The sequence below is a fragment of the Carassius gibelio genome, chromosome A21 (assembly GCF_023724105.1).
Source record: "Carassius gibelio isolate Cgi1373 ecotype wild population from Czech Republic chromosome A21, carGib1.2-hapl.c, whole genome shotgun sequence".
Taxonomy (NCBI): domain Eukaryota; kingdom Metazoa; phylum Chordata; class Actinopteri; order Cypriniformes; family Cyprinidae; genus Carassius; species Carassius gibelio.
The window spans coordinates 8886338-8908185 of record NC_068391.1 but is presented as its reverse complement, the minus strand read 5'-3'; the positions used below and the strand labels follow the sequence as shown (position 1 = coordinate 8908185).

At 38.3% G+C, this 21848-nt stretch overlaps 2 protein-coding genes across 13 annotated transcripts in view; both read right to left on the bottom strand.

The window, feature by feature from the left end:
• LOC127941786 (guanine nucleotide exchange factor VAV2) overlaps nt 1–10992 on the bottom strand; it is a 151677-nt gene extending 140685 nt beyond the window's left edge. For 3 of the 6 annotated variants that reach the window (XM_052537186.1, XM_052537187.1, XM_052537190.1), the window contains exon 1: nt 9919–10991. In XM_052537186.1, the coding sequence (XP_052393146.1) occupies nt 9919–10122 (204 nt within the window). In that variant the 5' untranslated portion in view covers nt 10123–10991. Of the gene's footprint in view, nt 1–9918 lie in introns of all 6 variants that reach the window. The other 3 variants (XM_052537189.1, XM_052537191.1, XM_052537188.1) reach the window with 2 other exon arrangements.
• A 1074-nt stretch (nt 10993–12066) lies between these two features.
• Nucleotides 12067–21202, bottom strand: LOC127941791 (bromodomain-containing protein 3). Of its 7 annotated transcripts, none has more exons than XM_052537195.1 (12): nt 21059–21202; nt 19158–19535; nt 18107–18244; nt 17859–17994; nt 17569–17765; nt 17093–17464; nt 16853–16981; nt 16554–16760; nt 16101–16169; nt 14838–15055; nt 14434–14717; nt 12067–14165 (listed from the first exon to the last, which is right to left on the bottom strand). In XM_052537195.1, exons 2-12 carry the CDS (start codon nt 19356–19358, stop codon nt 14059–14061), a joined length of 2058 nt encoding a protein of 685 aa, XP_052393155.1. In that variant the 5' UTR covers nt 19359–19535; nt 21059–21202; the 3' UTR covers nt 12067–14058. The 7 variants fall into 7 exon arrangements, with proteins under 7 accessions (XP_052393155.1, XP_052393157.1, XP_052393156.1 ...); XM_052537197.1 differs by having other exon boundaries at nt 16569–16760; XM_052537196.1 differs by having other exon boundaries at nt 17093–17461.
• Nucleotides 21203–21848: the final 646 nt, after the last annotated feature.

Genomic DNA, 21848 nt, shown 5'->3' with positions numbered 1-21848 from the left:
AGGGTTAGATCACCCGAGAAAGTAAATTCATCATCTTCTGCTCACCCTTGAAGTATCCTAGGTTTATGTGACTTTCCTCTTTCGAAATAATCCAGTCGAAGTATTTAAAAAAATTGTCCTTGCTCTTCCAAGCCTTTCAATGGGGTAAGCGGGTGTTTGTTGTCATCAATTCAGAAGATGTGAAATAAAGTGCGGGAATCTGTAATAAAACGTCCCTCACACAACTCCAGGGGGTGAATAAATGCCCCCTGTAGCGAATCCATGCGTTTTTGTAAGATAAATTCTCAGATTTCAAACGTAATAAACACTTTTATTCTCTCTTCTGCTTACTGTGGGGAACCAGATCTCCATTGTACGAAGACATAAAAGCACACAAATCGAACATCTCAACTGTAATTTAGTAAAATCTGTCTGCAGTCTAACTGCACCCTATCCTTGTAGGAAGACAAGATACTTATCCTGTTATTTTCATTTTTTATGTGGGTGTCAAATCTTCCTTTGGACAACAAGAGCTGAAAATTATCCATATAAAGATAGGAGTTGGTGTAACATAATAGGGGATTGAGAATCACTGCAAAGACAACCTAATCCTACGAAATGAAAACAGATCTTCCTCGGCACAGAGAATCTTTATGGGAAAAAGATTGGTGTGTACTGCCAAGGACGAAACATAGTACAGGAGAAACTCACCAGGAATACACTCCACTGGGTGCTATACAGCACTAATAAAAGAAGGGAAATAAAATGCTTTTGTTCTCGCTTGGAGAAATACACCAAGTCTAAATCTCCAGCCTCCCTGATGAGCGCTTTCTGTCCAAAACAAAACCTTTAGAATTTTGTCATAAAATGATGGCACCAAACTGCTGCAGTTTCTGAATAATGAATGTCTAACCCAGAGAGCCTCCAGTGAAATCTCCCCAGTAAAAAGGACAAGATGGCAAAACATGACTGAAGATGGAAACACCAGTCTCACACTCTAAAACCAGAAGTGCACGTCTCACTCTCAGAAAACTATTTTAAGCTGTTGCACCTGCAGGAAAGTGTACTTTGCATCAACAAAAACTAAAAATGCCATGAAAAAAAAAAAGCCTCAAGGACAATGTTTAAATTTGTCAAAGTTTCATATGTGAAACTGATAGTGGATGTGTTCAGTATGGTGATTTCTAAAGTATAATTGTTGTGCTCAGGACACCCATTTTCTCTATGACTCTAGATTTGCCAAAACATTGTACAGGATAATCCACAATTCAATGCACCGAGCTGGTGAATGATCAATTACAATCTTTTTTGATCTGATCTGACTACTAAGACACTTTTAAACAAATCTAAACTGTTAAAAATAAATCTAGAGTCATAAAGAAAATGGGTTATACATAAAAAGAGAGAGAGAGAGAGAGAGAGAGAGAGAGAGAGAGACTTTTTTTTTAAGTGGAAGTATGGAGTGTGTAAAGTTTGTGAGCCAATGTGTTAAGCTTTAAAGATCATAATACGGAGCAAAAATCACTGAATGCTTCCAAAGTCCTTTTTAAACATCTGTCCTTGCATTAAGAACTGCCAACATGATACTACTGCCTGGAAGACAAAGAGAGACTGTGGCAGAAAGATGTAGGCATGAGCTAAAAGAGTAAATCCCTTGGCAACAAACAAAGTTGTAATGACAGATTCAACCAAAAAGAGAAGGCAGAGAGAGTGGCCTCCAGACACAATGGTGTCCAGTTTTTCAGAGCATTTTTCATCTTGGAGCTCCTCAGGGGTGGGGATGGGTGTGCTCTGAACTCTCTGTTCCTCTTCAAGATGTTTCTTGTTGTCTAGATGAGAGGAGGGAGGAGAGGTTATACAACCCTAGCTCTTCTCCCTGAGTGCAGAGAAAAGCCGGACGACCACAGGCCTGAGGAAGTCCACAGGGGCTAGTCTGCCTAATAATTTGTGTTTTTTTGTCCCTGGAAAACCCCCTCCTCAAGACCAAATGATCATGGAGGAAGGGTCAGTTTTATTTTGAATGCTCTGTTTCACCATACATGCATACATTAGATCTTCACCAGCTCTTTTGTTTTGTTTTTTATTGTTGTTTCCATCCAAGACACATCCTGCAGGTTTCTCAATTGTTTCAGCTGTAGTCCCTTCACAGCTGATTAGTTTCATTACCAGCCAGCCTAATCACTGCCACATTTCTCAACTTCTCTCTTTCTTAATGGAAACACCCTCTCCATAATCATACCGACTGTTACAATATCTTCTTCTAGCACCCAGGAAATTGCTTTTGCAGGTCTGTTTCATCAATATTGGTCACATGATTCCCTTTTACAAACAAAAGTATGTTTGGAAAAATAAATCATTATTAATTCTTCACAAAATGCTGTACAATTAACAAAAGGCTACATGGTCTTTCTGGTAGAGAAAATGAATCAAGGCACTAGCATCCATGATGACCCTTTTGAATCGAGGCTGCTGAGGAACACAGTGGGGTAACTGTAAGTAGAAATCACAGTGATCACATGCAATCACCTGCAAAGTACAATATAGTTTATTATTATAATTGAATCTGTAGACACTCTGTACACCTATGCACAAAATAAAAGATATACTTTTATTATATGCAGCCTGTAATTCAACAAAATCAATCGATAAATAAAATAGAATAAAAATGAGGGCTGCACAATTAATCTAATTTCTAAATCACAATTACGTATGCCACAATTATGGGTAATAATTAAATGTTTATTTTTGATGTATGCATTGCATTCTAGGCATTTAAAAAATACAAATATTTTTTTCTAAAAAAGGAAACTTAGTTGTTCATTTTAAGAGACCCAGGAGTTTTATTTTCTCTTGCATAATTAATATTGCACTTTAATTAAGCAAAAACAAATTGTATCCGATTACTCGATTAATCGATAGAATTTTTGGTAGAATACTCGATTACTAAAATATTTGATAGCTACAGCTCTAATAAGAATGTTTGCTAATAAATCTATTTATTTTTATGTTTCGTTTTGTCATCTTAATGTTAATTATTTAATTGAAAAATATTTAGTGTAGGCCTATTTATTTTATTATTTTTATTTGTTACTTTATTCTGTTTTTCTCTGTTCTCAGAAGCGCTGCCGGTGCGTGATAATTTGACAATGTCTGAATCCAGGTTCTGTTATTGCTTTGTTGTTCTTTGTGCTGCTGTTTGCTTGTTAAAATAAACCCATAAAAAATATTTTCATGGGTCACAGACACTCATCCATTCTATTTTTATTTAATATTAATTTATTATTCTAATATTATCAGTTAACGATTAATGCTCGGAAAACAAGTAACGGTTGTCAGTTGGGAAAATTAACCGAAATGAGCATACCTAATTCAAAACATCATTCAGTGTAAATTGTGATAATCGTAATTAATAAATCACAACTAAATGGAATATGGGAATATGGATAAAATTTTGTCATAATCTTGACAAAAAATACAAAAATATTTTCCAGAATCCTTATTCATATACATAAATAACCTGTCTGTGTCTGACACAAAAGTTAGCAATAGCATCTTTTCCCTATGCCAGCAGCTGGCCCTGCACAAAAACCAGGGAACATTTGCCTACTGACACACACCAAAATGACAGCGGAGATGAAAATCATATTGGATTTCCATATTTATAATCATACAGATGGTGATGGGACAAACTTTCTAGTTCCTGATCCAGAAAGTTCCATTTAACTTTGTTTGGGTCAAGAAAATATCCACGGTTACAATCACATGAGGCATAAGTGGGAACTCGGGGCTGCACAATCAATCAACAAATATACATATTCAGATTAAGCAACAAAAAAGGTAAAATGTAATATAGATCTTCTCCCATTGATTTAAAAGTTGCTTTTTACAAAGTCATTCTAGTTGCAGTGTTAATCATTACTTATTCAATTTATTCTGAGCTTCACTGATTATAATAGGAGCATTCAGGAGTGCTGATCTGCTGACGTATTTGACTGACTAACAGATCACTACAAATTTCTACTAAACATTATTGTACAGGATCCAACAAAATCTGGAACTGCACAGAATAATTATCATTTAAATTTGATAGAAAATGCACACAGGGTTGTAAATAAATAATTATCAAAGTAAATACTATTTAACCTACAAATCATCTCACTTTAGTAGTCATGCCCCATTGATAAAACCCACCATCATATTCTTGTTAACAAAAAATAAGTGCTTTAATAACCGCAGCTTGAGCTGTAATGTTTCATTACTCACCAATTAATTATTGCTTAAACATTCTGTTTTTATTAAATTATTACTAAACCAATCCATTTAATATTTCATTTTCTTTTATCTTCCTTTTTCTATTGTTGTCTGTTAAATTTATTAAAACAGAGATATAAATATATAGAATATAACTAGCCGACATAACAGAGAATTTTCTAGTGCCCAGCTCTATTCTGAGCTCAGTTTAACAACAGATTGCCACTAATCCAGAGTCTGCTCACAGGGAAGCAACAAGGGGAAGGGTGAAAATGATATACAACTTCCTGTTTGCATGATTAATGAGCTCACCAGCTGGGATAAGATCAATACACAGCAGCCTTTTACAGGACTCTGTAATGTTGCAATTTCTACCTCTGAACCGCTCCTCCTGTTCCAAAGCCATTTATGAGATATGATCAATTCTGGTCAGTAATGGGATATTGGTTAGCTTTGTGTTGGTGGGAAAAAAAATCTGTGAATCCTAAAATGTTACTAAACAAGCCCCGCAAAGGAACTGGGTCTCTAGAGACAATAATATCTCTGGCATTGTTGGTAGAGATAATAGAAAATATTAAGAAGCTTATCGTCATACCCACTGAGGGGCTGGCAGGTGGAAGTGCTCAGAGGAAGTGTGCTAGGAGAAGATGGAGAAGACGGTTTGCTTCTCCTCTCAACACCATACTGATGGTTATCATCTCCACCCCAGTCAGAAGTTAAAATCAATCCTCAGCAAATACCACAGTAGGCTGCATCAAAAAATAAATAAATAAGGAGCACAACAGAGAAATGTGGGTGTGTGAATAAGACAGTCTTTTGAGCACTGACAGCTACAGTCTCTATGTCTCAAACATCCTGAGGCAGGACTCAAGAACGCTTAGGAGCTTGAGACTTCACCAAAAGTTAACACTATGGGAGAAGACAGGTTGATCACTGGCAAGTAGTATATACAGATAACAATGGTGTACGAAGATGCTGTCTGTCATAAAAAATTTTTTTTTTAAATTGCCATCTGTTGGTTGTGCCTTACTGCCCTTCTAAGCCTCTGGGCTCTGTGTAATCGTGCCCGGCTCAATGCGCTCTGAGAGTCAAGACTGACTCCCCAGCTCATCAGTGTTAATATTCCACAACAAACTGCTCACAGAAGGGGCCTCATTTATGAACATAAGTTGTGTGGGTTTCTCTTTACTTCATATCTCATTTTGTGAACAGAACCTTACTTGTGATTGAGTTGCAGTCTCAAAGCCCTGCGGGGACTCAGTCTCCTCCTGGCTGCACTGAGTCTGAAGGCCACCGAATGATCTGGGCATTAAAATGAGAAATAATCTGCTGCAAGAGTTTGAAACATAAAGCAACTGTTCAGTCTCTCAATTATAATTTCTCTTCCCTGAGCTCCAATTTTATAGCTATTAAGAATAACTCTTGAGATAACCCATTGCTTATGTATAGCATTGTTATGGAATTTTATTATGGCAATATCACAACTGGTCCATCACAAATAAAATAAATAAATCTTGCATGCTCTTGGAATTCCTCCCACTGTGCTTTTGGATAAGAATTCCTCTAAAAGGTTTCATATATCCTGTGCTTTTCAACATGATCCACCCTCTCAACAACAGTAATATGGCCTAGCAGAGCTACCGTGAATTGCATTAATATCCCCTCACCAGCTTGGGTGACATGAGATCAATCTACCAAGCTGAAACATACAGTGAAGCCTCGTCTCCTAAAACATGTCCGGTCATGGTGTGAGGTCTTGCTTAATCCTTGTGAACTGACTGCTTCCTCTGTTGCTTGATAAACGGTATCCCTAAAGAATGAACAGGAACCAGTGAGTAAACCATTTCAGACATTCCAACAAACCTGATTAATCACAAAAGCACACAGACATGAAAGATCAAGCCCTGGCAACCATAGACCGGTACTGTATTTGTCGAAACCTGTATTTTTCTGCAAATAAAGTGGATTTGAGTATATAGTAATTTAACTGAGTAGTCTCATATTTCCAACCCTTTTACAATCCTATTCACTTTCTCTGATGAAGTTGGTCACAGCTGCATGGAGCAGGAAGTGTCCCTAAGAAGCTTTATTGATGAAATTACTTGCACCCAGCTGCCAGGGGTCAAAGTTCAGAGAAAGGCCATGCTTATACATTAAATTAACCAAGTGAGAGAAAAAAGCTGACCTCGCATCATATCCACCTTTCCGCCTCAGAAAAAACTGGTTCTTATACTGAATTTAGGAGCATCCCTTCTGAAATGCTAGGCTCTGATCATTTAGTATAATGCAGCTTTGTGAATTGAGCATCATAAATGCCTCCAAATTAATCCTTACAGGCTGATGGTCTTTTTTTATTTAAGAACTAGCAGCAATGAAGCCTGCCTCCATACACTCCAGTCGCTTACCCTGCCATTATGCTACATCTCCATTCACTTTTGTTTCGAAGTTTAATCATCAAAGACCATATTCTCTATTATAAATGCATTATTATTGTGATGATGTTTTATGCTAGTGCATTTGAACTTCATGCTGCTCTTTCAGCTTGTTTAAATAATTCCACTCAAGTCCACAATGATAAAAAAAGGGTCCAGCACAAAGAGACCTCCAACAGATGCCAGAGGCCAGGAAGTGTGGTCAGTGTCTGAAAACAAATGTAACTTGTATGAGATTTTGGCTGAAGGAGAAAGCAAAAGTGTATGAGAGGGGGGGGGGGGGGGCGTTACGTGTAATAAATCAGAGCAACAATATCGCAAAGATGAAATACAATTTCCGTGCTCTAGAAATACAAGAGTTATGAGAAAGAACTTATCTAAAAACAGCTAAAATGAATAGGCTGTTAAAGGCAAATGGGGAGTACAATAAAATGCATAAAAGTGCAACAGTGAGCAATGACTCGTTTCTCTTTCTCTCTAACCTGTGTACGTGCTGAAAGACAGGCTGAATTTTCTAAGAGGAAACAACAGATATTGCAAATTCCCCAAAGCCCTGGAGAGAAAGGGGCCAGATCTCACAGTTAAGACTGAAGTCCCAAGACAGTCCCAGGGTCGAGCTGGAGGTGATGGAAACTAAACACACAGGTAGTGCATGCAAGTACACACACACAGTCTCACTACTGGCACCTGAATCACCTCTAAGGTATTAGTTGCAACCAACCACCCGAGGTACATAAAAGTGGGGAAGAATATTAAAAAATTCAAAACCCACCAAGCTATGTCTGTCTGACAGAGCCAGAGGAAAAGAACTGCCCCTCCTCCTGAGAAATCAGATACACTTCAATGTATTGTGTTCATGGCTACACTTTATCAAAATGCTAAATTATTTTACATTATAGTATTATTAAAAAATAAATAAATACAGCCTAAATACAGTGAAATACACAGAGTTAAATACACAATCCAGTAAGTAATAATACCAGTTAACAATATTCCTACATAAATACTTTAATAAATTACTTTTTAAAGGGATAGTTTACCCAAAAACAAATAACGGGGTCATTATTTATATTTGCTCATCTCCATGTCATTCAAAACCAGATTTTTAAAAAAGTAGACATTTCTGAAGTATCTTTACAGAGCTCTTTCAAAACAGTGATTGTTTGTGTGTGTAATAAGTGAATGTGACATGCTATTTTATAAGTTGAAGTTTGTGTTAGATGTGACTTGGGTATGTCGCTCACACAAAAGCTTGTTTTTACATATAGCTTCAGCATTAAATATAGCATATTTAGCAATAGTAATATGAACATTTTTATGACATTTGTGTTTCCTACAAAAAAAAAAAGCAGCATACATATTTGGAACAACATGAATGATAAAAAAATAATGGCAACATTTTCATTTTTCGGTGAGCTAATCTATTAAAACAACCTTTCAGTCAGACACTGGAATTCATCTTCTCGAAATACACAGGCACTGATTTGAAGAGTACTCATTCCACAGAGAAGGGAGCAAGTCCCCTTGCACTCCACAGACAAATAAAACATTCATAGGCATGTGAGGTAAACAGTTATTATCTGAGAGACAGGAAAAGCATGGCTCTGTGTGGCTGATACCAACAGTACTGTAATGTGGGCATAGACAAAGTGTAAGCTGACTAAAATTCTGGAAACACTTGTCTGTTAACTAACACCTGAAGCTGTCCTTCCAGTCTTTACCGGTATAACAGGTGTTTATAAGTGACAGCGAATCACAAGAATGTGATTATTAAATGGCCTACTGCACTAAAACGAGGAACACGTGAAGCATGCAGAACAGCAGAAACTTCGGTATCGATGAACATCCACCACAAACAGCCCACATAATCACTTCATCCTGATTTAATGGAGGTAGTAAATTAACAACCACTGTGTATCAAAGCACACAGTGACCTTTGCTGCATATAAATCAGAGCTTCCATTGTGCGGCCAGATCTCCCTTTTAACCAATTTATCACAACATAATACCACACAAAACCCTTCCATGCTGAGGAAGCTACTGTTGTGGGAGGATCTAAGGTCCCAACGTCTGCCTCAGAAATAACAGCTTAAACAAAAGCCTACAAGCACTGGGTGACACAGCTAAACAGTCATAGGACAACATCTGTACAGGTAAAAATCATGCCATGGTCAGTGAAAGAAGGCTATAAATCTCTTTATCTTTTTGCTGAGCATATTTCTGGTCCAGGTTTGCAGTGAAAAGATAGATTTGCATTAGTAAAAGGGTTGTTTTCTTTACTTTTTTAAATCAACAAATATTTTAGATTAAAACTGCATCTGTAAAGGATGAGTGTGCAGGAGTCCTGTAACCAAAAAACTATTTAAATCACCATTTTAAGGCATCTTTTTAAAAATTGGTGTTTTCTGTGTCTCAGAGCGACTCGCAGTAAATGCTACTCCATGCAAACTCATCTCTGAGTTTTAGTCTATTAAAATGAGCTTCAGAATTTCGGGACAGAAACCCAATTCAACACTGACAAGACATGCTGAAGGGGTGGGAGACACAGTGGGACGTTAGTTCAAAACCTCTCAAAACATTCAACACTTACAAATGGCTACATCATGCTTCTCAGCCAAGTCATATTTATAGGTAGAAACTGCCTTTGCCACACATTCCTTCACAAAGAGCACTGGCTGAGAGCCACATTCCTGAAACCCACGAAGAACTTGCTGCTTTTCCTGGTTTATGTTTACAGAGATAAGAGCCTTGGCCCTTCCTTAACATTCACCTTTAAACCCTGCACAGCCTCAGATACTTACTTTCAAATGATCAGTCTCATACTGTACATACTCTATGCAGTATGCACAGTGATAGAAACGAATGTTCAGCTATTAATATGTACGTGCTATTACCTATAGAAAGCTTAAAAGACACCTGTGTGCTTTGCATTCAACTACTTGCAGTTTGTGAGACCATAACATTATATTTAAACGTTCCAGGATATGATTTCAACAACTTAAACAATGCGTATGACACTATAAAACATCAAAAGGTTTAGTTCAGATAACATTTTCGATTAATCGATTATGACAGTTCTATTTGTAATTGCGCATCCATTCATGCTCGACAACGACCCCTGTTGATAAGAATCAGAGTGGCAACCACTGGGAACAATGTCAATTCTCCGGCTGTCAAAGCTATCATCAATCATTCCTGCATATGAGACACGCATTAAAATACAGCCATTAAACCCCAGAGATGAACATTAACTTACCTGTGACATCTGAGGCCTGAAGTTGATCTGCTTTAGGTCCACGGATCCAGGAGACAGATTGTGCAGCATCTGGCACAGAAGCACCCCATCTCTGAGCGCCTGGGCCAGGTCGAACACCACCGCTGAGGGCCAAACGACCCGATGGTTGTGGGGCAAAACCTTACAGTCTATCAACCAGCGACCGCACTGTCTCCACTCCTCCATATTGACAGGAACAATGCAGAATATTGGCAAAAATAAAAACTGTATATCTGGCACACTGGCGAACGTACCAAGATAAAGCTGACGTGAAAATGTCCCAGTTCCTCTGTTAGTCCAAAGGGCACTAAAAAGCCTTGGGTCAATTGCGTGAGAACGCTCTTAGCAGTGATGTAACGTTACGCTTAACAACTTTTTTAAAGAGCTATACAGGACTTTGTATGACGAAATAATCCAGTTATTATAGCGCGCAGTAAAATGTTAAAATATGACTTAGATGTGTTTTCCCCTCAGAGAATCAGACGAGTTTCCTCCTCTTCATCGTGGACTGACATATTTGGCTCTGTAAACGCGTCCTGTCACAGCAAAAAAAGAAAGAAAAGTGTCTCTCCGGACAACAATAGATATTTTCCTATACAAGAAATCCTGGAAAAGACTGTAAAGCAGCTGTTACACGCTAATTCGGATGGTTAATCAAAGTTTTACCGTTAAAATAAGGAATAGATCCATGTTTTGTAGTTTTGAGAAGATTGCGCCTCTCCAAACAGAATCCGGTCCAAACTTGTTTTTAAAACTTCTTGTGGGAAATATCAAAGCGCACAGCGAAAACCCACAAACTCTGGCGTATTCAACTCGAAAACTGTTGTTCGTCCCGCTCCTTTCACTTCCACAGAAAGAGAAACGCCGCGAGGTTTTAGAGCCGGACAGTCATCCGTTGAGCCGCGATGGTTTCTCGGTTGTGTCAGTTCATCTCTCTGTGAAGAGATGGTTAGAGTGTTTTGATTTCTCCGCTCGCCGGAGCCGTGAGAGCGGGCGAGCAGCAGGCGGGAACGCGCGCGCGGTCGCATCTAGGTTCCGGTCGCGCTCGTCCACGTGTGAGGAGGAGGAGAGGGTCGGTCTCACTAAAATAACGACCCGAAAGCCTTTTTTATCACTATTCATAAAATTCTGTAGATAGACAGCAGAATAAATGCGAACATGTGAAGAAAATGTACATTATCTCACATTATTTTTGATATTACTATGCAGTCCTACTACTTTTGTGGAGGTTTGAGAAGATTCCTGGGAGACTTCAATCATGTAATTTAGTCTTGATCAGCTTAACATGTGTGTCAAGTAATGTATACAGCACATGTGCAATTCAAATACATATCCTCTTTTTATTCATAAAACATAGTAACATAAAATTCTCACTCCAATTTTGTGGGGCCCCTCAATTTACCTCAGTGAACGTATTTACATATGAGACATATATGTTCTGATGACTATTTTGCCCTGGGACCAATATAAAAACTGGCTAAAGCACATTCAGGATGAAAGATGGCTTTCTGAGGCAGATTTGAGTAGCTGTCACAAGACTCAAAGCATTGATCCATCTTGGTTTCTGCAGTATTGTGTTACTGGATACCATGTTCTAAACACTGCAGCAACAAGGTCACATGTTCTCTCCTCAGAAAGTGACTATAAACACTAAGAACGCACAGTATACACGTGTAACTGAATAAATGATAGAGCCAGTATCACTTCTGTTACTCCCTTGTGTATATGAGCTGGTGAAACCTACTTATAGGAACTGAAATAGATGTGACATCACTCAAGGAAAGAAGACTCTAACACTATAGTTATTTTTGGAGGATTATTATAAAACTACTTTAATAATAATTTGTAACATTACAGTGAAACTAGTTATCCTACCAGAATCTAGCAGAAATGACACTGCTACCATCTAATGGTCAGAGGTGGTAGTACAGTGGTCGCATGATGACACTTCTGTCATGGAACAAGATTCGAATAGTTTTAACCAAATATCAGACGATCCATGTAGTTTCATATTGTTCTGTTCTATTTTAGAACTAATCAAATGATCAGCTTTGAATAATTAAACTAAACTGCAAAACAAGGCATGTCCACATTAAAACAAATGAGCAAAAATTGAAAGTAAACACAAAATAAAAGGCATTTTGTCATTTATTTTACGAAAGAAGAAAAGTACCCCATGTACAAGACATTCAAGGTAGGCAAGTACAACAAATTTTAGCCTCTCTATCACTGCCTCCAACCCAACCCTCTGGCCTGTATAAGCCTAAATCTACTCGCACTGTATTCTTGATTTTGTTGTTTCCACAACTGACATTTACAACTATAAATAGCTCAGATTTTTTTTTAAGAAAAATACAATAAATCAGCATGCATGTCAAAGATAAAAAGTAAACTTTGTTTTAAATATAAAGGAACTTTCTTTTAAAATCAGGGCCTAAAATGAAATTAAGTTGTATATTTATATATCTATACAGTCTTTTTTTTCTTCTTCTTTTCAGTCCGTCTCTAAAAGAAATCATTCTTAGAATCCAGATAGGACTTGATCAATAGTTGTGTCAGACACTCAGAAATGACTTGGGGAGGTTTTGCAGTCGTGTACATCCAGAGACCGAGGGTAAAATCAATAATAGCATTTTTCATCTTAAAATAATTATGTTATGACTATGTCTATTAGTGTTTTAATTAATCTGAAGGATACATGTCCCTCATGAATTTTGGCTGTCAAAATTAAACAATCCTGCAATTATGTCCCAGAAGTGTTCAAAACAAACACCTATCCATGAACCAAAAGTATTTGAAAATGAAATGAATACCAGATCCCTTTACAACTTAACATAAAAAAAGAAGGTCATCAGAGAGGACATTACAATATCTTACACTTCAGAAATCAAACACAGTTATTCTAACAGATATTGGATAGTAAAGCAATCCACAGAGGAATGGTGGGGGACTTTATAAAGGAAAACTTGTTTGTAACCCAACTGATTGGAATTGCGTACTATTCATAAGATCTAATGATGATTACATTCATGAATCAATTTTGCAAGAGAGTGAGAAGAGGAAGACTGCGTGATTTACTATCATTGCCAAAACACTTGAAATAAAAATTAAGAAACGCATAATTAGCATTATCACAACATGGCAGTAAAGATCAAGACAAATGACATTTACTGATTCCAGGTGTCAACATCCATGTCACCAACACTTCTAGACTTATCTAAAGTTATCTGATGTAAAAATGCCAGTCACAGGTGTGACTACTTGGAAATCTGGGTATTTATTGCTGACCAAGGCTTAATAAGACATGAAGTCCGCATGTGTTCCAGCTTACTGATTTACATGTCCACATCATTGTAAAGCATCCTTTAAAAAAAACAACCAAATCTGCTTAATTCCCATCAAAATATTTTCCTAAACCATATATTTATTACCTGGAGAGTATAGGATTCTGTTTTAATATTGTTCTACATCTATAAAAATGGCCAAATTAGAGTTTGTTATGCCTAATTAAAGCCATCTGTTCCCCATACTACCTATAAGTGTTGTGACTTTTTTTTTTAAGAAAGGCATGATTTTCATCGACACACTTTTCAGTTTGAGAGGACATAAAAAAAAAGAAGGAATAATAGATCAATGGCACAGCGCCCAATGGGGAAAAATGAGGCCACAGCAAAAACAATATTATAAAAAAAAAATAAAATAAAAAATAAAAAAAACAATAAATACAACAGACGTAAAATCAGAAGAGAACAGTGTGAGTTTTCCCGCTTTTTCTATTGAGATGGGATGGCTTAAGTTTGCAGGGGTAACGTACAACATTACCAGGACCCCGGGGGAAGAGAATTTGAACTATAAAATATGCTTCAGGACTTCCTCTCCTTGCAGTTTTAGGTTTGGACATCCCTTTCAGAGTCAGTGGAATTAAAAAGCAACTTATTAGTTAGCTTTTTTTAGCTGTAATTTTCTTCATGACATTTCCAAAAAAAATAAAAACTCTGACATGATGCATTTTTATTGTCTCTTTTCTTTCTCTTTCGTATAAAAAGTCTCAGAGGGGAAACAACCTTGACTGCATACAATGTTAAAAAAAAAAAAGAAAAAAAAAAAGGAAAGAAAAAGTGTTCAGTCAGAGTCACTGCTATCTGAAGTGGAGCCACTGGAGCTGCTGCTGCCCGAGCCTGAAGAACTGCTGCTGCCGCTGAGCCGAGAGGGGCCTGAGCCTCCTTTCTCTGAGAGCAAACAGAGAGACACAGCAGTTAAAGAACTGAACCAAATCCATATTTGCATACCAAAACACAGGAAACATTTGTGAAACAAACCGAATGCAAGTTGATTACCGACAAATTTAGTGATGCTAATAAAAACATAAGTTTTAAATAGAAGAAAAGAATTCAAAACATAAAGTCAGATAGTTACCATATTTTGATGACCTATATAGTGACAGCAGTGCAGTCTGGCATTTAGCTCTGTGTGTGTAGGCCAAGAGTGTGCACTTACGTGGAGGTTTCCTCTGCTTCTTCTGTAAACAGGACTTGACGTATCGCTCCAGCTCACGCAAAGTGGAAGGTTTGAGCGTCTCAAAATCTATTTCGATTTCGTCAGGGTTGGAATCCCTCAGTGAAGGCTCTCTGGATTGAATAATGTGGACCACCCTGCCCAACTTCTCTCCGGGCAGCCGGTTGATGTCGAGGCTCAGCTGCCGTTTCTCATCATACGTCATGGGGAGACACATCTCCTCGTCAGACTCGTAGCCTGGCCCTCTGCCACCCTTCTTTGGTTGCCTGTGAAGGTTCAATCCATACAGCAGAAACCACTTAGACCTTAATTGATTGTTTTAGACTCCAGAACAGAAATCCAGAAAAAAATTAATTAATAATGAAGGAAAAAAAAAACATTCAAACCTGTTGCCTGGAACAGTGCTGTTAGCCTTTCTGGCAGGACCCTTTTTCTGCTGAGCTGGTTTCGGTGGCTGTCCTGGCTTGACTTTCTCCTCTGGCTTAGATTTGTTGTGCTTGTTCTCTTTCTTTTTCTTGTCTTTTTCTTTCTTCTCTTTATTTTTCTTTGGTTTACTTACAGGGGCCTGAGAAAGAGCAGCTAACTGTTCATGGACAGCTTTCAGCTGGGGAGAGCCAAGAAAGGGGTGTTAGGGATCCGCTCAAAGTCAGGCAAAGTATCACATTGTACATGACATTTATATTTGGTTATCAAAGAGAACCAAAGACTACATTCATTTTGGTTTTTCAGTGCCAAAGGAAAAATGTATTCAACTGTAGAACAAAAATATGCAAAACAACTGCCCTTACTGCAATAAAGTACTACTAATAATAGTATAATTATAACAGTATAATAATAGTAACAATAACAGTAGTAGTAATAAGTATTATAAATTAAATGACATCTTCCCAAATTCTTTTTTACACGCTGGACACCCAAAAATCATTCATGCCTGGTGTTATCTGTGATTCCAAGAATGGAGTGCATTTCAGAATGAAACCAACTGAAAGAAATATCAAGAATAGTACAAGGTTTTAGAAGCAAGTCTGCCCTTTACACCTGGAAGTTAAACAGTTGCATTTAAAAAAACTAATAAAAATGCATTGGGTCTAGCAATGCATCTACTTTTTACTAATTATGACTCCAAATTGCCAAATTGATATGGGCAATAACATTGTTATAATACACAGATAATCAGGATCTCCATTACGTTGCGACATTCCCTATTAACAATAAAGCCAAGGTAAACATTAAAGAATATCACCAGACCAGGGTCTCAATCTTATGAATACACACATATAAAGCTCACATTTAAGTTATAAAATGTAGATGATGGGCAGTTAGGGCTTCTTACTGTTTCTGGAACTAGCAAGAGTTTGTCTAAATGCAAAGAAAGCCAACATACACACACACACACACTCCACAAGCACACACCCAACCCTATTATATATTAATTCCCAAAACGTTCAGCACTTCCATCCTAAACACACATGGCTGGTTTCCCAACACCACCCAACAAAGCCAATATTTTTCTGCTGCTTTTAACCCTCTACCGCTGATCTCACAATCCATACCATATGCTTGACTATCTAACACAAATAATGAAAGCAACTGTACAGTTATTAAACAGTGTTCATAGGCAGGGACAGGGAAATGAAAAGTAAAATCACCTGATTATTCTTGGTGCACCCGTTTTTTATCCCCTGTCTGCTACCAATGGGGTGCTCCAAAGAGATACACTGGTAAAGAAAATGGCAAGGGAAGAAAGTATGATATAGAACTCCAATGAGACAGAAACAAAGCCACAAAAAAATACTACTAGATCTATATTTAGGCATTCTAGGATTTAATGCAAAGCAATATATGCAACTGGTTGCGGTAGAGGGCTAAAACACAGCTCTACATACAAGTAAACACAATATGAAAACAGAAGTGCTTGCTGTGAAAGAAAGGAGGGGTTATTTTAAGTGGAAGCCCTTCCAGGTCCTTCAGAGCATGAACACTGATTGAAACAGGCGTGTGGGTATGGAGTGAAAAGGAGAATCAGAAAGGCTGACACAGGTCAGAGAACATCTCTGAGACTGGAGAGGTTAAGGGTACTTGGTCCTTGTTTTGAAACCCACCTGTTCCGCACCCACCTGTTCCTGCAGCTCGGCGAGCCGGGTGGCCCTCTCCTCCTCGGAGTCGGAGCTGTCAGAGGTGGAGGAGTCGCCACTGCTCTCACTGCTGACAGTACTCTTACTGACCACACCGGCCCCGCCTACACCGCCTGCCCCGGCCACCTCCACTGGCTCATCGGGCATCTTTGCAAAACGCATTTCAAACACATCCTAAGAGATAAAAAGACAATGTCATTAAAAAATGCAATCTTTTAAATAAAGAAATTAAACAGATACTGCCAAAATAATGGGGAGGAACAGACCTGCAGCTTTCTGGCCATAGCAACCACCTCGTGATCAGGTGGGTTGTACTTGTAACAATTTGAGAACATTAATCTGACATCTGTAGCAAAACTCTGCGCATCTTGGTACTCTCGACTGTCAATATTTTTCTGCAAGCAAATAAATAAATAAAAATTGATTCAAAAACTAGCCGAAGCAGTTCCTTGTGACAAAACAAGAAAAATCAAGACATTATACATTTTTGTGCAAACTCAACATACTTTCACTGTGCTCAAGTCCATGGGGTGTTTGATTATTTCATGGTAGTCGTGTAGCTCGAGAGCCTCGGCGTCAACAGGCTTGTAAAAAGGCCAGGCGTATGCAGCGTGCTTTTTTGAAAGCATTTCTTTAAGGATGACCTCGCAGTACTTGAGCTGCTCTGAAAGCCTGCCCTTTTTGCTACCGTATACACCTAGTTCACCATCCTCAAAATCCTTTTTAGGGGGTTTGATGGGGCGACCGGTGCTCTCTCGCCTGGATGCCACTTTGCCCTGTTTGCCTTCTGAAAGAGGGGTGGGCGACTGGCTCCTGCTGGCGGTGATGGCAGAGGTAGTAGGGGTGGTTGTGTCTGCTTTCCTCTTCACCCCCTTCTTCTAGGAACAAAAAACATCACACACATGGGGAGACACAAAGCCGATGGTGAGGCAATGTCAGTGGATTTATATCAAGTGATATTCTGAAAGGTCCGGCAACTTACTTTGAGATTGGGTTGCGACGGAGGCATGCCGGGTATCATGGCGGCAGTGGTTGTGTTCTGCACAGCTGGTAAGACAGGGGTGATGATGGGCACTGGAGCTGGGGATACGACTGCTGTCTGTGAACTCGGTGAAGTGGCACCAGGGAAAACAGAAGTGGGCGAGCCAGAAGAGACAGATCCGTCCTGCTGACCTGCGTCTATATGATTAGAAAAATAATGATTAGTTTTCTGCTAATGCGTTAATGCAGAATGTAATGATCAATACGTCATGCAGACTATTTAATTTTTACCAGGCCCTGCAGGTTTGCGCCCTTTGCCCTTGGGAGGAGGAGGAAGAAGCTCAACCTCCTCCTGAGGCATCAGGGCCACCTTCTGAAGGAAGATCTTCTCTAATGCTTGTGCCATTAACACAATGTCATCTGTTGGCTGAGAAAACAAACAAGGAAGAAAAAGAATTACATTTGCCAAAGCATTCTCTCCTCAAAACATGTATAGTCTTATAACAGTGAGTTTTAAACCAGACTGTGCCAAGCCATACCTTGTTGTAAATATAACAGTTTGTGAACATTGTGTTGAAATCCTGCATACACTCGCTTGCACTCCAGTAGTACACATTCTCCAGTCTTTTCTTGATGGTGCCCATGTCCATTGGATTCTTTATGATCGTGTGATAGTCCTGGACACACACACACAAACATAAAAAAAAAGGAGTAAGTCTTTCAAACAAACCAAAGCTTCAATGTCAAATTTTAACATCAAACCAAACAGGATCAACTAAGTGACAAACTCTCATTCTCAAAGGAAAACTCAATTAAAGGGTTAGTTCCATGAAAAATGAAAAATAGCATGTGTTTTACTCACCCACAAATCTTCCTAGGTGTATTTGACTTCTTTTAGATGAATCCAATCAAGAGTTATATTAAAAACAGTACTGGTTGCTCAAAGTCTTTAAATGGGGGTAAGCGGGAATCGGTTGTCAACAGTTCAGAACACGTGAAATAAAGTGTGTGTATCCATAATAAATTGTCCCTCAAATGGCTCCGGGGGGAGAATAAAGGTCTCCTGTACCAAATCCTTGCATTTTTGTAAGATAAATATCCATATTTCAAATGTAATAAACACTTTTTTCTCTCACTTCTCTCTTACTGTGTTGCGTGGATTATGTAGGACGTATGCCTTGCACACACACACCACTGAGAAATCCAGAAGCAAACTAAAACCTGTCTCCTTTTGGCTTATATTGAAATTTTCAATTTCTCTTTATAAATCCTTGTTTTGTTCTTCTAATTCGTGAATGTCATTTAGCTTTATTACGGATACACGCACTTTATTTAACGTCTTCTAAACTGTTGACACAAACACCTGCTTCCCCCATTGAAAGGCTTGGAGGGGCCAGGACAATTTTTAATATAACTCTGATTGAATTCGTCTGAAAGAAGAGTGTCACACAGACCTAGGATGCTTTGAGGGCGAGTAAAACAAAGGCGAATAAACTAACCCTTTAGAAGAACCTATTTATTCAAAATGATGTATAGTAAGACAGCCACCTTCAGTCATGTCACCAAACCTTATCCATCACATACACTCACCGGAAGACCAAGTTTAATGGCATCAACAGGCTGGTAGAAAGGCCATGCAAACTGGTGCCTCCACAGTGTCTTGACAACTACATTTTGCATGTACTGCAGCTGGTTAGTCTTGCGGCCGGGTTTGGTAGGGTTGGTCACCTCAGGGGGAGGAGGGTTGGTGACTGCAGGAGCTTCTGGGTTTGCTGAAGTGACCGCTGACATTTTGGCAACAAGGGGAAAAACAGCTTAATGGGGAAGGGGTCTTTATTATTCTGCACAGGCAGACTTATTTTTGATTTTCAATGTGCTTTCTCTTTATGCTGTTCAGTTTCTCTCTCTTAGAGCTCTTCAGTCATCCGAGAAGGACTGCATCCCACTGCAGTACCCGACCTTTGACCTCTAAAAACAAGAAACATGACATAAGTAATAAAGCATTATGCGGTTTAAAATTAAGACAAACAATACGCCAACTGCATAAAAAAATAAAATAAAAAACTCTTTAAGGCACAATGAAGTGAAAGCAGGAACACATCTTTTATTCTGTGCTGTGTTGCCAATTTTTGAGCAAATACATAATCTACCCAGCCACCACGCATTTAGGAAATACATACGGTGTACTTTCATGTCATGCCAGACCACTCTCCCCCAAAACAAAACAAAAAAAAGTGTCTCAATTTGTAAAGAATCCCATCTGTGAAAAACTGAGCTATTAATACATTCGCTGACAGGTAATAACACGACTTTCATTCTGAGCTGGAAACTATGGTGGTTTCCATTGTTGACATGTCAAATAATATCCTACTTCAAATCCATCCCTGCAAGCATTTACTTAAGAAACTTCAGTTGTGATTTCATTTTCTTGTTGTTGCAAGCCTGCGTGACTTACAAACGTATATAAAAGAATTACAGTCTTAGTGACCATACAATAAAGGTAATGGTGACTATTTCTTGAGAAGAAAAAAAATCATATAGGTTTGGAACACCCTGAGAACGAGTTAATGATGACAGAAAGGTGTTAACGGTTACAACTACTCGTTTACATCGGCTAACCATAATAAATGCACGTGTGTGAAGCTGTTTGAAACGACAGCATCAGTCGCAGCATTACCGTGTGTGTTTTAATAAAAAAAAAAATTAAAGAGAGGTAACTTTATTTGGAAAAATTAAGTGGACCTAGACCGGCAGCTTGATCTAGGGTCCACTTAATTATTTTCAAATAAAAGTTACCTCTTTAAAAAACACACACACACACAAACAAACACACACACACACACACACACACACACACATTTACTAACAAAGTATAAAAACCTTGACGGCAATATCCAACATTATATTCATTCTCATCTAACTGCTGCACACATGCCACGACTATGAAAGCAATTAATCAACCTGAACTGTTTTCAACAGCTTTTATATTCAAACAGCCTCCGTCCAGAAATATAACCATCAGGTAGCATATTCACGAAATAAATGGCCTCCTGTTGTATTTGTGCGTGTGTTGGAGGGAAATAGCGCGGGCGCGCTGAACGAAGCAGCTGATTAGCTTTAGCACAGGCACTCGCTCACGTAAAGATGGCGCGCAGCTGCAGCTGGCTAGCCGAGTTAGCATCCACACTGACCACCTCAACACCTTCCCAAGACCACGTTATTGACTCACCCCCAAACATAATATACAGAAATATAGATTATGAATTACTAAAGATGAATACAACGGCTTAGCAGGTAAACAAGTTAATCTGGCCAAGTTATATCAGCGATGCTTTGTTGTCCTGTCGCTTTGTTGAAAACAACTAGCCACCCGCTAACGGCTTCTCGTGAGATTCACTGATTGAACGCGATCTCTATTAAAATACTGACATGAAATCCGTATTACTATGCCAAAACGCTCTGTTTAAATACAAACTTAGTAAACTACTCACTCGGGGTCTTCAAGAGAAGGGCTAGCGTGTGGTAATCCCAGTGGCTCGCAGCTCGTTTGGAGGCTGGGCAGCAGCACAGAGATGAGGTACGCGGAGTGTTGGTGCGCATGCGCAGTGGCGCGCCATGACCAACGCCAAACCATCTGCTGTTTTTACTAGTCCGATGTTTTTATTATTTTGTTTATTTTAATAATTGTATATTATTATTGGAAATCTATTTCATTAATTCATTTGCAAGTTATGTGTTTATGTCCACAAACCCCCTAGCACCCATTGCAACTCCCTGGAACTCCTCGAACACCCAGTTTGAAATCCCCAGATCAAAAAAAAAAAAAAAAAAAACTTTTTGAAAATGATGAATGATGGAGCACAGTGGCACTTTATTACATACCATTCAGCCGAATTATGTAACATGATCCCCAAATTTTAAAACACTTTAATATGACTATGTCCAATAATCTCAACCTAATTAAACAAGTCTCTGTTTACTATGGATATATATATATATATATATATATTGTAGGCTTTTATACTTATGTTTGATACTATTTTACATTTTGTTCTTTAATAATTTAATTGATTGAACTTTATTTTTAGTTTTCCATTGATTCTTTTTTTTATGTGTATAGTATTTATACAGTTTTAGCTTTTAGTTTTGGATCTGATTGCAGTTGTTTTAATACTACAATTGATTTCTTGTGTTGTCCTCATTAGTGAGTCGCTTTGGATAAACGCGTCTGATAAATGCCTAAATATAATATATATAATATAATTATAATATAAATTATGA